The sequence below is a fragment of the Moschus berezovskii genome, chromosome 5, assembly GCF_049115385.1.
Source record: "Moschus berezovskii isolate FMDL1 chromosome 5, NW_MosBer_1.0, whole genome shotgun sequence".
Classification (NCBI taxonomy): Eukaryota; Metazoa; Chordata; class Mammalia; order Artiodactyla; family Moschidae; genus Moschus; species Moschus berezovskii.
The window spans coordinates 101,243,653-101,260,544 of record NC_142464.1 but is presented as its reverse complement, the minus strand read 5'-3'; the positions used below and the strand labels follow the sequence as shown (position 1 = coordinate 101,260,544).

The window sequence follows — 16,892 nt, the reverse complement described above, 5'->3', positions numbered from 1 at the left end:
TCCGGGTGGTCTCCAAGCTCCCAATGCAGGGGGCTTGGGTTCGATCCCTGATCAGGGGACTAGATCCCACAAGCTGACAACTGAGACCTGGTGCAGCCAAAATAAACATTAAAAAAAAAAAAAGAAAAAGCAGGTTGACACCTGAAGATGTGTATGCACAGTGACAGAGAGAAAGAGTCTGCCACAAGACAAAAGAGACAATACTCTGAATGCGGGCAGGTTGAAGGTCAGTAACGGGCACAGACTCGGCTTCTGTGCCTGGGACTCACTTCCAAGGCTCAAATGTGGCCTGTCCCTATGCTCACCTGGCTCCTGGTTTGGTGTAATACTCAGGGGAGCCGCCACTCATGAGCCTCAGCTTTACACACCTCTATTTTATGAACACGTAGTATAAACACAAATGGTGCCCAGAGGGGAGGATGGCCTTCACTGTATACTTGAGAAGGAATCCTCTACTTTGAGAACATAAAAGCCTAGAGTCCTTCACTGATACTCCTCCAATCTCACCCTAAATGCACAGGGAAAAAATGTCTTCTATGAGCATCCAGGCGTGATGACTTCGATGCTGAAATTCCAGGAAATCCCTCAAATTAACTGTGGCTTTTGCTTGTCCTTTTCACGCAGTGAACCTTCAGGATCAGGCCCATAGGAAGTGCCCAGGAGGCTGGAAACTCCTCCAGGAGAGAGGCTGGGCTCTTTGTAAAGTGGTGGTTTCCAAGGAGAGGAAAACCAAGTTCATTTCACCTTACAACCTGTCAAGACTTGTGATTCAGAATTGACTTTCACATTCCAAGGATCTTGCCTGCACCAAGAGGGCCACCTGAGGTTGAGTGAGTGGGTCTCTAAGAGGAGAAACTGCTTCCAGGATTCCCAGGAACTGAGGTGGTAGGAGATGTTTATTTTCAGAAAGTCTACTTCTATTTCTTATTTTCTTATACAGGGAAAAGAGTAAAGGCTTTGGTGATACAGACATATTGGGTTGGCCAAAAAGTTCATTGGGGTTTCCATACCATCTTACATAAAAACCCAAATGTTTTGGCCAACCCAATGTTATATATTTCCTGCTTTTTTGTCCTCAAAAAGGAACCCTCAGGTCAGTAGAAATGGAACCAAATGGGGAAGGGGAGATGTGTGAATAAAGCACGTTCTCCCCAAGTCTCAAGGACCTCCACTGCCGGACTGGGAGGCCGGAGCAGTGGGCTGGACCCCGCTCTGCTAGGAACAGCCTGCTGGACCCACCCAGCAACGCTCCTCACGGTGGGCACTACCCTGGCCTTGCAGGAGAAACTGTCGTTCAAATGCAGAGATAGGGGCAGCAGCAGGAAACCCTCACCATCCAGGGGCCTGCATTCAGGTCAGTTCAGTTCAGTCACTCAGTCGTGTCCGACTCTCCGCGACCCCATGAATCACAGCACGCCAGGCCTCCCTGTCCATCACCAACTCCCGGAGTTCACTCAAACTCATGTCCACAGAGTCGGTGATGCCATCCAGCCATCTCATTCTCTGTCGTCCCCTTCTCCTCCCGCCCCCAACCTTAACCAGCATTCCGTTCCGTCACTCAGTCATGTCCGACTCTTTGCGACCCCGTGGACTGTAGCCTACCAGGCTTCTCCGTCCATGGGATTCTCCAGGCAAGAATACCGGAGTGGGTTACCGTTTCCTTCTCCAGGGGATCTTCCCAACCCAGGGATCGAACCCGGGTCTCCCGGATTGGAGGCAGATGCTTTAACCTCTGAGCCACCAGGGAAGCCCAAATTCCAGAGTTGAAAAGAACAGAGCTGTGCTGAACACTTAACATCTGGGTATGTAACCTACCTCTAACAGACGTAAGAAATAGTCATATGCAGTCTGACTTCTGCAGGCAGCTCACTGGCTCCAAGTGACGATCTAGTAGTCTAGGGGCTGCCAAATTAAGAGCCTGAAGGGGAAATCTGGCCCCTCCTGTTTTTCCAACTACAGTTTTATTGGAACACAGCTGAGAAATGGAATATTTCCTACCATCTCAGAAAACACAGATGTCACAGTCATCAGTGATTACAGTCCTTCAAGGTGAGCTGGTGAGCCCTAAGGAACTCAGGAAGGAGAATACCTGCAATCTAGCAGCCATCAGACTGCAGCCACTCCCCGCTGTGAGGCCCAAGGGAGCTCCAGATGTGAAAAACACAGGATACTGGCCTGAGACAGCCAAAATGCAAATGAGAGGGACAACTTCAGTGAGTCCAGACTCTTGCATCTTCCCATACACAGAGCAGCACTAAATTCCTTCACTTGGGTTATGTGGTTTGCTTTAATTAACAATGATCAGTTCAGACTACCTGCCCTTTGTGGCAAAACTTCTATATAACCTGGTGGATCCTCCCCTGGTCTCCTCAGAGCAGTTCTCTCGGGGTTACTTGAGATGCTGTCTCCTGGGCTGGAAGTCTTTCCCACCAAATATTAAAACATAACTCTCAACTTTTAGGTTGTGAATTTTTTTTTTTTACAGCCACGCAGCCACACCTGTTCTTTCAGTTAGGGTTTCTGGCTGCTTTCATCCTGTAAGGATGGAACTGAATGACCGGGACAGAGACGGTTCATAGAACCTACTGCATTTATTCCCTCGGTGGCACATTCTGGAAAAAGTACTCCTACTAGTACTTTCCCCGGATCCAGCCCAGTTCTTCATTTTACAGATAAAGAACCTGAGGCCCAGACAAGTTAAGAAGTCCGGTGGTAACAGGACCAAGACTTGAACCCAGACTGATGCCCCCTCACCCTTCGACACTGCCCAGGTTTGAATGAGGGTGGAGGCACATGGGGCCCACTGTTCTGCGGTTCCTTCTGTTCCATGTCTATACGGGGCAGGTGGGGAGAGAAAACCTCTATGAAAAAATAAAGATGGCCTCTGCCACTATCAACTACCATTTTCCTCCAGCTTCATAAGCACAGAGTAGGCTTGACTGTGTTGAGGCTATTCTTTGGTCAAGTTTCTATCAGCTGAACCTGTATACACAAAAAGGGATCCTCTACACTGCCTCAGAAAGCATACTCCCGTGGTTGAAGAAGGTCAGTTTCACAAGCCCCCAGGGCAGGACTAAATGGTGCAAACCTGGCTGAAAGTGAACATCTCGGTTAGAAGTCCTTTGTCTGGGGTTTCCATTCATTCTTGCAGAATACACAGGAGCACTGTACCAGGAAACCAGCCCAGATCTCACAAAACTATCTCTAAAGCGATCCCAAGAAAACAACCTCCTACCATCCTAAAGCCAGCTCAGATTCCCAGGACAGAGTCTGCCCACACTGCACGCAGGCTGCCTCGGGCACATTTTGGGAGGTAAATGTGTGGCCAGCTGGCTCCTAGGCATCCAAGTGTGAGTTACAGGTCAGCCACAAAAGCAAAGGAAAACAGTCTTTTCCAAGGAACTGTGGCCCCTGATTGGTACAGCCACAGAGCAGACACCTTGCATCACCTCAACTGTCCACCTGCCAGTGCAGGGGACACAGGTTCAACCCCTGGTCTGGGACGATTCCACATGTCTCAGGCCAACAGGTCCTGAACCTGTTCAGGCAACTACTGAACCAGAGTGCCCCAACTGCTGAAGCCTGTGAGCCTAGAGCCCGTGCTCCAAAACCAGAGAAGCCACCGAAATGAGAAGCCCATGACCTGCAACTCAAGAGCAGACCTTGCTCAATGCAACTCGAGAAAGCAGGTGTGCAGGGACAAAAACCCGGCACAGCCATAAGTAAGTAAGTAAATAAACACATATTTAAAAAGAAACGAAACTGTATGAGTTTAGTACAGAAAAGTGCTTCTCTCCCGTACCAGGAGGTGGCAAATCGAGCCTAGCAGCCCCACCTTCCTCTGCAAGGCTGACCTTTCCCCACCACTGGGTTCTGACCGGGCCTGGCCTTTGCTGGGCCACTAACTCTCTAGCGCACCAAGCCTGGGATGCAGAAGTCCATGGGGTTGCAAAGAGGCAGACACGACTTAGCGACTGAACAACAACGAAACCCTCCATTCATCTCCACACTCTCCCCTTCACATTTGCCTCTTCATCTCCATCCATCAACGGCGTGGGGAAATACATAACATCCTGTACGTTATTCCCTTTCCTACTCACTTATGCTCTTAGAGCTGTATGGAGTCACTGAAGTCTAGTAAGAGCGCTTCCAAAATAGGACTGCTGGCAAGGTTCACCCTTAAATCTGTCTGGCAAAAATGAACAAGGCCAACTGTAATGAGCAGCAACACCTTTATAGATGCCTGAACCAGGTTCTATGCTTCTGTGAGTATAACAAGGTTCAAAACTCACGCCCATCACTTCCAACTTGGGCAGGCTGTGGACACTCTGAGTGCCTTCGCTTCCTCGACTGTAAGATGAGGATGCAGTGATGACATCAGGTACATCAGTTACTTGAGGTGATGCAAACAAAGTAGTTATTGCAATGCCTGGCAATACATGCTATTAATCTGCCCTCGCCTGACCCCCTCCCACTTGGATATCTCAATCCAGTGAGTGTTTCTGTGATGTACCAGCACATCCTGGGACTGCTGCCTGGGGCAGCTGATTGCCAGGTGCCCACATACCTGAAGGGCTTGCTGTCAGGGTCGGTGTCCTTGAAGCCCATCTCCTCAAGCTTACAGCGCCGATACAGTTCATAATGGCGGGTGTGAGTCTGTTCTCGTAAATCTTCCATGTTCACACGGATCAGCATCTCTCGGAGCTTCACAAAGTCACAGTGGTTTTCATTCTCCACTGTGAGAGATGGGGAAGAAGGCAGGGAGGGTTCTCAGCAGCCGTGTCATTAAGATGTGAAGTGATGCTTCTAAGATGTTGTTACCATGGCTACTGAAACTGAGGTCGCAGGGTCACCCGAGGATCCTCTACTGGATCCTCCTTCCATCCCTAACATAGACAGGATTTCTGACATCGGTGATGACGCATAGCGACTGCCGAGTGCAAGGCACCCTGGGAGGAGCTCTGCAAATACTGTCTCGACTCTGTAACAATTCTGCCAAGCAGGCTATGTGACTCCTGCCCCCCAGATGAAGAGCATGGTTCTGATGAGCAGGCTGACCTCCCAGACAGATGGAGCAGAGTCTACATCCAGACCTTGTCATATCTGGCGATTTCTACCCCTCCATGCTGTCGGGACCTGTACAAGGCAGCTTTATGTACCACCTCTTTTAATTTTACCGAAAACTTGTTGCTGTTGTTCAGTCACCAAGTCGTGTCCGACTCTTTGCAACCCCATGGACTCCTGTCCTTCACCATCTCCTGGATTTTGCTCAGATTCATGTCAGTTGAATCAGTGATGCCATCTAACCATCTCATCCTCTGCCACCCCCTTCTCCTTTCGCATCAACAATATGAAGACTGTCTTCTTATTGCAGAGAATTTAGAAAGATTCATAAACACTAGAATTTTCCTATACATCTCAAAGGTACTGTGCTTTCTCAGTTCTCACAAATTCGCTGCCTTTATTCAGAACAAGAGGACTGATATATCTGAAACTGATGAAGGAACTTTCTTTCTGCAGCCACCCTACTTAATCCATAGCATTGGATAACCTCCTTCACAACACACAAGGGCAGGCAACAGAATCAGAGACCTTGCCCAACAAAGTGACACTGGAAAAAACGTCTTCAGGTTAGAGACTGTGGTCACGTCCCCAAGTGCCAATTACAGGTCAGTTATTCTCATAATTCTCAGATACTTACTGAGAAAACATTTCATTAGAAGACAATTTTTTCAGGAGATAATGGAGAATCAAGTATCCTCTTGTTTGCAAGAAACTTTTTGCAGCTTTCTGATACTTGGCTGATGAAACTGGTTCAAACTCCCAGGGAAGAACTCTCTTTGCTCAGGAATTATAGTAAATTCCCCACACCACCCAGCATTCCTGACGGGCTGCCTCATGGGCACAAAGGCTCTGCAGACACTTCTCTCTGCTGTGTACCGGCCTCCCCATTTCTTTCCTTCCTCCACGACTGCCAGCGGCCCCTTGCATCCGCCCATGTCGAGTTCCCATGTGGTCACTCTGGGGGTGACAGCTGAGTAGTGCCCTCCCTGTGATGCCCACGTACATACCCTGCACCACACCCCAGGGGTACTGCCTGGCCTTTGCCATCTTGTTGCCGATCTTCACCTCTTCGGTGCTGCCGACCACTGCAAAAGGGAGGTGGACCTGCCAGCAACAGAGAACACAGACTAGTTAACCTCCCCAAGCGGCACAGATGGGCCCTGCTGCCTCCACACGCCCCCTCCTCCTGCAGGCATCTCCCTGGGGCGAGAGAAAAGGCAGACGAGCAAGGGGGCTAGACAACCCAGTGGGGGTAGATGTCATGGATCCAATCCCCCTGCAACTAGCTACCAAGGCTCTGACGTGGGCTAGACTCCAGGGGAGACTGGAGTCTTTGCAATTATATATATGGTAAGTGAGGGACCTCCAGTGTCTGACAGTAGCCACTGATCTATGCTAATCTATGTGATTAAGAGCACTTGATGTGAGGCTGGTTAAGAAGAAATTTTTAATCTTATTTACTTTTAATTCAATTACACTTAAAAGGAAGCAGTGTGGAACAGTTTTCCCTTAATTACAACTTTATGGTTTTCATAGGACTGCACTTCACTTGGCATCAAATTCAAATCTTCTAAAAAAAAAAAGAAGAGGAAGAAGCAGTTATGTCAATGTGGATGTAAATATGAAGGAAAATTATCTTTCTGGTACTTATTTTATACTGAAAAACTTATGAGAGTATGAGAGGAGTAAGTTAGGTAGGTGTCCAAGTTGGGATGTATGTAACTGTAAAATGTACATTGGGAATTCCCTGGTGGTCCAGTGGTTAGGACTCTGAACTTTCATTGCCATGGCCTGGGTTCAATCCCTGGTCAGGAAACTAAGATCCTGCAGTGCAGGCAAAAAAAAGACCAAAAAAAAAAGAAAAATATATACACACACAGAAATGATATTTTTGACATATTAGGTTAAATAAGTTCTTAAATTTATCTTTTTACTTTTTAAAAATGTGGCTACTGGAAAATTTTAAATTCCTTATGTGGCTCATATTTTATTTCTATTGAACAGCATTGCTTTTGACAGTTGATCACTGCACAAAATTCAACTGAGAAAATTACTGGCTCAGGCCTTGCACCCAGACTTACCTTGAGCAGAGATGCTATATAAGATACCTGGTTGTGCCATGCTCTGTGCCACCTTGTTTTATTTGGTAACTATGGCTACATTCTGGGGAGAAAACAGTGATTCTATATTTTTCCTATTGGCAGGTAAGAATAACATTTGAAATGGTTGCTCTGGGATTTATTGCTGATAAATAATAAATCAGTAATTATTTACTGATTTACTGCTCCCTGATGCAGGGTCCTTCTGCTACAGATAAACTGAGAAAGATGATGCTTTTAAAGCCCCCTCCCACAGAGAGCTAAGCAGAACCCTTAGCCAAGGCTGCCCAAGTGCTACTCTGTCTGCTGCTCATGGTACTTATATTTTCTAGTTGATTTCTCACTGTGGACGAAGGGAAGAAAGCACACCCTCCCCAGCATCTGGAACTGCAGAGTGTTCCCTAGAGTTGAGGGCAGCAGGACCCTTGCAGCCCACACTATGATGTCATGACCTAGGAAACCACCTGCTCCATCGGCGCTGACCGGCAGAAGCCGCCACTGTCCCCTAGGATAACCTTTCTTTCACACGCTCTCATGGCCGTTTCCCAGGAAGCATCTCTCTTGGATTTCTTCCAAGGATTCCAGACCCTTTACTATCTTGGCCACAGCAGCACGACAGCCAGAGGGGCTCACACAACTCAGGGTGACCAGACCTGGGTGGAGCAGAGCTGGACTACCTCTGCAGGAATGAGATCCTTCAGTGTTAAAGTCAATGATTTCCCAGAGAAGGAAAACATTCTATTCCCTTCCAAAGTCCTGGTCATGGTGGGGATGACTAGAGGAAAACATTCCTCCCTAAATAATAACAGCCCTATCTAGAGAAGGCCATATGCTGAACAGGAGGAGGAAGAAGCAGTTCTGAGGAATTATTCTCATCTCCTAATTATGACGGCAAACAGCACAAATCTGGTTGAAATTTCGATTAGGTTGAAATCTCAGTGTTACTATTCACTAGATGGCTTTCACCAAATCATTTAATTCTCTAGCTAAGCGTCAGTATGACTTTCTTTATATAAAATGTCCACAATAGGCAAATCTACAGAGACAGGAAGGGACAGACTGGTAGTTGTCAATGTCTGTATATACGTGTGTGCTAAGTCACTTCAGTCTTGTCCAACTCTTTGCAACACCATGGCCTGTAGCCCACCAGGCTCCTCCGTCCATGGGATTCTCCAGGCAAGAATACTGGAGTGGGTTGCCATGCCCTCCTCGAGGGAATCTTCCCAACCCAGGGATCGAACCCAAGTCTCTTATGTCTCCTGAACTGGAGACAGGTTCTTTACCATAGTGCCACCTGAGAAGCCCCTACCAAAGCCTGGATGGTTAGAAGGCTGACATCTAAAAGGTACACGGTTTCTTTCTGGGGTGATGGAAATGTTCTAAAATTGACTGTGGCAATGGTCACACAATTCTGTGAATTCTAAAAACCACTGCACCATCATCACTGGATGGTCCTTACACGAGGACTTACACTCATGGTTGCGTTAATCTCGGCCACCGTTTCTTCATCTGTAGGGAACTGATAGATCTGGACTCCATTGCTGACTAGTTCACTCATGATCTTACTCTTGAATTTGTGCAATTCGTTCTTGGCAATGGTGTCAGCTTTTGCAATTATTGGAATGATGTTCACCTGTAAACCAAACACAGCCATTTTTATTTAATTCCAACAGAAGAAAAACAGACAAATGAATAAAATACAGAAAACACAGAAATGGAAATTGTACAACTTCACTTAGAAAATAGAGATGATATTGAAAATTGCACTTTCTACCTAGATGCAAAATTCAGAGGATATGCGATAATCTTTTAATTCCATCTCTGAACACTTTACTGCCTCCCATCTGGCACTGAAAGAAAGCATCCTTGTAATTTCCTCCTCTGTGCCACCTCATTCTTCCTTACGGCGTGAAAGGAAGTGTTACTCTAAGACAGAGAACGATAACAAAGAAGCCTATTCTTTGAGTAACCAGCCACTCCTCTGTGACTCCTCCCTGCTACTTTAGGAGCTTGATATTTGCATGTTTCTAACAGTCTAAGACCAAGGTTTTCGGTAATAAGAATGTGGAACATTCAGCTCTACGAGGATAGCATCCTTTCTTTCTTCTGATGACCTGAAAACTGCTAGGAGCAGGGAACCTAAGTATTAACCAAAACAAAAATGGTTTCACCTACTTCTAAATTTTTCAAAATCACATCAACTAATTCTCTTGATAACCAGCTTCTATCAGATTACTTTGTGCCAGAATGAGACCTAGGGCCAAAGACGAAACTCACTTTCAGAGCATCGGATACAGAGAACTCAGGATTTGACAACAATAGCAGAAAGCCCAGGACAAGGACTGAGGACCCTCCAGTTCAAGCCCCAAAGCGGGTCACTCTTCTCCCAACTTGCCCTAGCACTGTCCATAAGGCACATTTTTTGAAATTCACTTTTAAAGAATAACTTCCTTCCACTCCCTGCTTGGTACCAAGGTTTCACTAAGATGCTATTGACATCTGATACCGAAGACCATGTGTTTCATTCACCCAGGTCAGTTGAAAAGAGAACAGAAAGTGGTCCTAGCCAGAGAAAAGAGAGACTTCTGGAAGGTTTTCCGGGTCATGTCCACATTCCTTTGCTTCTCCTTTTATCCCAAGAGCCAAATCAAAAATCCCTGATAAACCAGAATGAGATGATCCACTGATGGAAAAAACCTATTCTTCCCTATTCCTTTACCCACTCCTAACCTTATCACATGTGGGCTTCCTCCAGCAAGTTGCAGGCTGAGGCAGACATCACTGAGGGTTGGTGAATGTCTGAATCAGGACCTGGGCAACAAACTCCTGTTTTTCATATTGGCTAACTTTTGTGCACATTTGGTATTCGGTTAACGTCAATATGCACAAAATGGCAGAGGTTCTTACTTTCCTGGCCAATTTGATGAGAGTAGACAGAAGAACCAAGCAAATTTAGATTTAAAATCTCTTCTTCAGAGGCAGGTGCTTGGAAATCTTTTCTGAAATTATCATATGCTTGCCTTAATTCTTCACTTGTACCAACAAACCTTTGACAAAACCATTTTCAAATTCTCTCCAGCATTCCATCTCTACAATAATATTAGTTCTTTGAAAGCAGTTTAATCTGCTTTATAGTGATTGTTTTGTTTTTATTAGCTGCATTTGCCTTTTCTTTCCCCTTTGAAATCAACTCTACGAAGCACAGTCCTATTGTTGGATATCACCCTGACATGGTCTACAAGCTCTGCCTCAGTGAGGAAGCCACCTCCCTCTGCCTGCTCCCAGCCCTGCTTTCAGCGACCTGACACAGCAGGGAGCAGGATCCCCCTGCCCAGGATTCCTCACCTTCAATGGCTCACTGCAGCTGAACCAAATGAGATGAGGGAAGGTTTCTATTTATTCTCCCAAGAATACTCTAGCTGCAGGAGTCCTTTCTGGCTGGTAGAATATGTTTGTGTAAAGCAGTTTGCCTGTGCAGATTGGGGCCTGGAGAGCCTGGCTTGGTATCAGCATGCGGGCCTCCTGTGGACCGGTTCAGGCAGAGGCCTTGGGGACAGGCGGATCTTCTCAGTGGTCTCTATTATGTCCCTCCAGGGAGAAAGCATCCTTTAAACAGAGTTGTTGGGACAGAAAATAACACCCAACAAAGCCCCGTAAACATACTAAGACTTATTACTGATCTCAAAAGCAGGTTAGAATCTAAGAGGAAACACTAGAGCGGAATTCTGTGGTTGTTTTTGTTGCCGTTTGCTGCTTCTTTATTTCACAATGTATTGTCTTCCTACTTATTTCAAAATGGAAAATCAAATTAGTCGTCAAGTATGTCATCAAACACGGTCAAACTTAGCAGCCCCTTCTCTCAAATGTTGTGAAGGAGAGAGATTATACATGTGCAAAGATCAGGGGTCAAAGGCAATCTGAGACGCTAATTCTTTTGAACACATGGTACAGATCTGTTTTAAAATCTAAGAAGTTAGACCAACCTTATCACATAGATAAAAAATTAACACTTTTTAAAAAAATTTCAAACTTTAAGTTAAAACCAAACCTATACAAACCCTTCAAAGAGAGGTTTAAAGCAAGTTTCTTTAAAAAAATTAATCATGAATTATTGTTCAATCTCCCTAAATTTAACCCTTCCTACTACCCTTTAGGGGTTTCCACTATCCGATTCCCCAACCCTCAACAGAGCACACATTAGTGCTAATTTAAGAACTGAAGAGCTCTTTTCCTCCCTGGCTGCTTGAAGATCAGCCGTCATCACGAACGACACAGCAGCTATCCGGACCAGTAAGTTCATGACCAACCAATTACTTCAGCGGAAACGATGTCCTTCACCCTTGAAAGGCAACAGTCCCTAAGACAGAAATTGGGGAAAAACTGGCCAAAATGTCCAAGACCAAATGTCATCTCTGTATTTGGATTCAGAACCCATTTTGGTGGTGGTAAGACAACTGGCTTTGGCATGATTTACCATTCCTTGGATTATGTGAAGAAGAATGAGCCCAAACACAGGCTTGCAAGACATGGCCTGTATGAGAAGAACAAGACCTCAAGAAAACAGTGCAAGGAACGTAAGGATGGAGTGCAGAAAGTCAGGGGGACTGCAAAGGCCAGTGTTGGTGCTGGCAAAAAGTGAGCTGGAGCTTGGACGACAGAGGAGTAAAGATTCTGCAACGACTCCATCTGTGGTGATTGTACAGATTTTTCATGAAAGAGAAAATAAATGAAGACCTCTTACATGAAAAAAAAAAAGAACTAAAGATACTTTGTAATAAGCTACATCATTTTGCTTTGTCCTAATATCCAGAGGTTTTGAAACATTTTTTTTCATATTGTTAAGCCTTATGGTTCTGTAAGCCAGTGAAAATAAATACAGGGTTAGGAAGCAGAGGTGGGGATGAACAGGTGGAAACTTCTAGGGTAGTGAAACTACTCTATTTGATACTCTAGTGATAATTACATGTCATGATAAATGTGTCCAAGCCAACAGAATGTACAATATCAAGAGTGAACCCTCGTGTAAACTATCGACTTGGGGTGACAGGGATGTGTCAATGTAGGTTTTTGATTATATTAATAAAAAATGCACCATTATGGGGGGGGATATTGGTAATGGGGGGCTATGCATGTGGAGAGCAGGGAATCTATTGAAAATATCTGTACCTTGCTCTTAATTTTTCTGTAAACCTAAAACGGCTTCCCTGATTGCTCAGATGGTAAAGAATCTGCCTGCAATGCGGGAGGCCTGGTTTGATCCTTGGGTTGGAAAGATCCCCTGGAAGAGGGCATGGCAACCCACTCCAGTACTCCCGCCTGGAGAGCCCACATGGACAGAGAAGCCTGGTGGGCCACAGTCCATGGGGTCGCAAAGAGTTGGACATGACTGAACGACTAAGCAGGTACAAAACTATTGTAAAAAATAATCTTTAAAATAAAACACCAAATTACACCGCAAGCAGAGGTCCCTGGGGCCTCTGGACAAAGGTGATCTTAGGGGAGAGTGGACGGCACCCAGAGCAGCAATGAGTACCTTACTGTCCAGCTTCTTCATGGTGACCAGGTCCAGGGACTTGAGCGAATGGCCAGTGGGGGCGATGAAGTAGAGGCATGCGTGGATCCTGGTGTCATGGTAGTTGAAGAGAGAACGTTTGATCTTCAGTTCCTCTTGCAAGTAGGCCTCAAACTGGGCATCGATATATTCCACGATCGGCTTATAGCTAGAATGCAGAAGATGGTTATTAAAGCACATTTTTAAATCAGCATGTCACTAGTCTCAAACCTCTTTGTACAATCCTCCAGGAAAGCCCTTAGTGGTTCCCTGTTCTCTAAGAGCTAAAGCCCAAGCTCCTTACCTTGGCAGCCCAGGCCTTTGGCCATATGGCCCCTAAACATCACCCCAGGCTCCCCTATCCTTCTCCTTCCTAGTTCATGCTTTCTGCCCTGCATGGCAAGCTCCCGCCTGCCTCTAGGCCTTTACTCATGCTAGATCCCAACCTGGAATGGTCTTCTTCCTGTTAATCTCCTGGCTAACACTCATCCTTTAAAACAGCGATTAGAAATATGAAGGAGACACTGTCACTGCCCCCATAGCACCCATGAAGGTATTTCTAAGAGACTGTGGTATTCTTCCCTGCTGGGCCAAAACTGAGCTTCAAAATCTGTCCCAATAAAGTGACTTTGACAGACTCTCCCAGCTGACTGGCATTGGTGCCCAGAGTGAAACTCCTCTGTGGTTTTAGGATGTGCCATCATCTCCGGCTGGCAGCCTCTCCTCGTTCCTCTGCCCAGTCCTTCAGGGATGAGGGCTAGCTGCTCTGTGCTCTCAAAAAGCCCTGTGCTTGCCATGACCTCATCTATAAACGGAAGTGCCGGGTCTATTAGGATCAAGATTCTTTCCAACTCTCAATTTTATGATTTGAAGGTAAACTCTCTTCTCACCAAATCATAATTCAAATCTGTTTTGAATAATTACACATGACTCTGTGAACTGACCACAAACACTATCATTAATAGCATATGCGGGATATATATTCAATAAACCACATATTCTCCAGGGATGAAGTAGTTCGTTAGGTCACTATGGAAAAGCCACAAATTATTCCAGGTCTCCCACAGGGACTGCTCAGAAGCTAGTGTCAGCAGCAATGAGACGGGTGAATTAGGAATAAAATGGGTTAATCCTTCCCCAGACTTACTACCTTGCTGAGGAATGATTTAAGCTTTAGGAAAAATAAAAACCTCTCAACACTCAACTCGCAAACCCATAAATTAAACTGAAATCCCTGAAAGGGAACTATAAATCTTTTATAATGAGGATGACAGCAGATGTCCTAAAAGAAAAAACAAAACAAAACAAAAATTTATGACCAACACAGAAAACAGAAAAAAGTTTTCTTCTATTTTCCTTTGGTGATTTACTACAATCTATTGATTCAATTTGAGCAAAGCCTCTAGAGGTTTAAAGAAAAAGTAGACTGCCTAAATAAAATCCTTAACATAATAGAAATCCCAATGAATTCCAATAGAAAGGATGAACAAGTAATAAGATTCTTCTACATGTTCCAATTTTTAAATATAGGCAGGTAGGGTTTCTCTGGTGGTTCAGTGGTTAGGAACCAGTACAACGCAAGGGACACTGGTTCGATCTCAGGTCCAGGAAGATCCCACATGCCATGGACCAATTAAGCCCATGCCATAACTATTGAAACCCGCATGCCCTAGAGCCCGTGCTCTGCAACAAGAGAAGCCACTGCCTGAGAAGCCCATATATCACAACTAGAGGAGTCCCCACTTGCGGCAACCAGAGAAAACTCTCATACAGCAACAAAGACCCATTGCAGCCAAAAAAATAAACAAATACATAAATAAAAAAAGTTTTTAAATATAAGCGGTATTGTATAACAATATTAGCAATCATTACTATGAAAGGATAGTTATGTAAAACGGTGGTTAGAAGCATGGACTCAAGTCAGACCAACTAAGATCAAACTCCAAATCCACAACTTTCTAACTTGCTTTGGACAAGTTACTAAACCTCTCTGTGTTTCAATTTCCTCACAGGTAACATCAAGGACAAAAATATCACCTGTATCAGAGCTAATGTGACAAATAAGTGAGCTAGTATATGCAAAAAAACTAGCACATAAAAGTATGAGATATAACTATTTCCCAGCAAATTAATAAACCACAAATAAGAGAAAAGCAAGCCTCCGTTTTCAAAAAAGACAGGAAAAAAAAGAAAAAGGAACTTTGTACTGACCTAGATCCATAGTCGGAGAAGGCAATGGCAAGCCACTCCAGTACTCTTGCCTAGAAAATCCCATGGATGGAGGAGCCTGGTGAGCTGCAGTCTGTGGGGTCGCTAAGGGTCGGGCACGACTGAGCGACTTCACTTTCACTTTTTACTTTCACACATTGGAGAAGGAAATGGCAACCCACTCCAGTGTTCTTGCCTGGAGAATCCCAGGGACGGGGGAGCCTGGTGGGCTTCCGTCTATGGGGTCGCACAGAGTCGGACACGACTGACGTGACTTAGCAGCAGCAGTAGCAGCAGATCCATAGTAACTCTTCTGCCACTGACTCATGCCCTGTAGGGCAGTGGCCCAGGGCACTTCAACGAGGCCCACTCATGCCCTGTGAGCCCAAGGCCAGACCTTCGGGTCGCCTGACACTGAAGCAAGTGCTTGGGGAATCAGGGACCTCCCCAGCACCCTCTGAGACCGGAAGGGAGGAAAGCAACTCATGGTAGTTGCTCCTTCCTATTCCCCCAGTTCCTGATTTGCAGCTTCCTAGCACCTTCCCCAACAGTGGTCCAAGAATGTTTCTTCCCTCTAGTAATTTCCTTTTTGCCTTTGGTTTTGATTCTGTTCCTCCAAGATTCTGAGAGGCATAGCACCTCTCCTTTTCCAGTGAGGAACACTTTCTGTCCTGGATTCAGCATCTCCAAAGCCATCTCTTGTTCTCCTCTTACATTTCAGGCTTCCTGCCGCCTTCTCCTGTTTAGGAGTTTGGGCCAATCTTTTCAATCTCCTTCTAATCTCTGTACGTGGTTTCCTTGGAAAATCACATTTCCTCTTGTGTTTCACTTAACCAGATCTCTTACCTAAGTTTCAGACCACTCCATCCAACTGCTTACCAGATATTTCCACTTGCTCTTCTAAGTTCAGTTCAGTGCAGTCGCTCAGTCGTGTCTGACTATTTGTGACCCCATGAATCACAGCACGCCAGGCCTCCCTGTCCATCACCAACTCCCGGAGTTCACTCAAACTCATGTCCATCGAGTCGGTGATGCCATCCAGCCATCTCATTCTCTGTTGTCCCCTTCTCATCCCGCCCCCAACCTTTCCCAGCATCAGAGTCCTTTCCAGTGAGTCAACTCGTTGCATGAGGTGGCCAAAGTATTGGAGTTTCAGCTTTAGAATCAGTCCTTCCAATGAACACCCAGGATTGATCGATCTCCTTTAGAATGGACTGGTTGGATCTCCTTGCAGTCCAAGGGACTCTCAAGAGTCTTATGCAGCACCACAGTTCAAAAGCATCAATTCTTCGGCGATCAGCTTTCTTCAGTCCAACTCTCACATCCATACATGACCACTGGAAAAACCATAGCCTTGACTAGACGGACCTTTCTTAGCAAAGTAATGTCTCTGCTTTCTAATATACTATCTAGGTTGGTCATAACTTTCCTTCCAAGGAGTAAGCGTCTTTTAATCTCATGGCTGCAATCAGCATCTGCAGTGATTTTGGAGCCCAAAAAAATAAAGTCTGACACTGTTTCCACTGTTTCCCCATCTATTTCCCATGAAGTGATGGGACCAGATGCCATGATCTTTGTTTTCTGAATGTTGAGCTTCAAGCCAACCTTTTCACTCTCCTCTTTCACTTTCATCAAGAGGCTTTTTAGTTTCTCTTCACTTTCTGCCATTCTTCACATTTCTGCTCCTCTAAGTAATGTGCCCAAAATCACACTTCGTCTTGTCCCCAAACCCTACTAGCCCATATTCCTTAGCTCAGCATATGGCACTTCCATCCACACCACTGGCCAAATCAGAATCCTAGGTTCAACCCAAAGACTGATCACACAGAGCCTACCTCCCACACAGAGTCAAGCACAAGATCCCATCTGTTCTAGCCTCTATTGCATTATAAACAAATAAATGTATTTCAGGAAAACTATTGACCAAAATCACTATTCCCTGTGTTCCAGATTTCATTGTGTTGATGAAA

General features: G+C 45.4%; 1 protein-coding gene and 1 pseudogene across 7 annotated transcripts in view; one reads left to right on the top strand and one right to left on the bottom strand.

The window, feature by feature from the left end:
• Nucleotides 1-16,892, bottom strand: part of SEPTIN11 (septin 11) — a 132,557-nt gene that overhangs the window by 21,507 nt on the left and 94,158 nt on the right. For all 7 annotated transcript variants that reach the window (XM_055433980.2, XM_088836406.1, XM_088836404.1 and 4 more), the window contains exons 4-7: nucleotides 12,697-12,883; nucleotides 8,635-8,796; nucleotides 6,072-6,168; nucleotides 4,568-4,736 (exon numbers count right to left, since the gene is read on the bottom strand). In XM_055433980.2, coding sequence (XP_055289955.1) covers nucleotides 4,568-4,736; nucleotides 6,072-6,168; nucleotides 8,635-8,796; nucleotides 12,697-12,883 — 615 coding nt within the window. The remainder of the gene's footprint in view (nucleotides 1-4,567; nucleotides 4,737-6,071; nucleotides 6,169-8,634; nucleotides 8,797-12,696; nucleotides 12,884-16,892) is intronic.
• LOC148777887 (small ribosomal subunit protein eS24 pseudogene) lies at nucleotides 9,650-11,810 on the top strand (annotated as a pseudogene).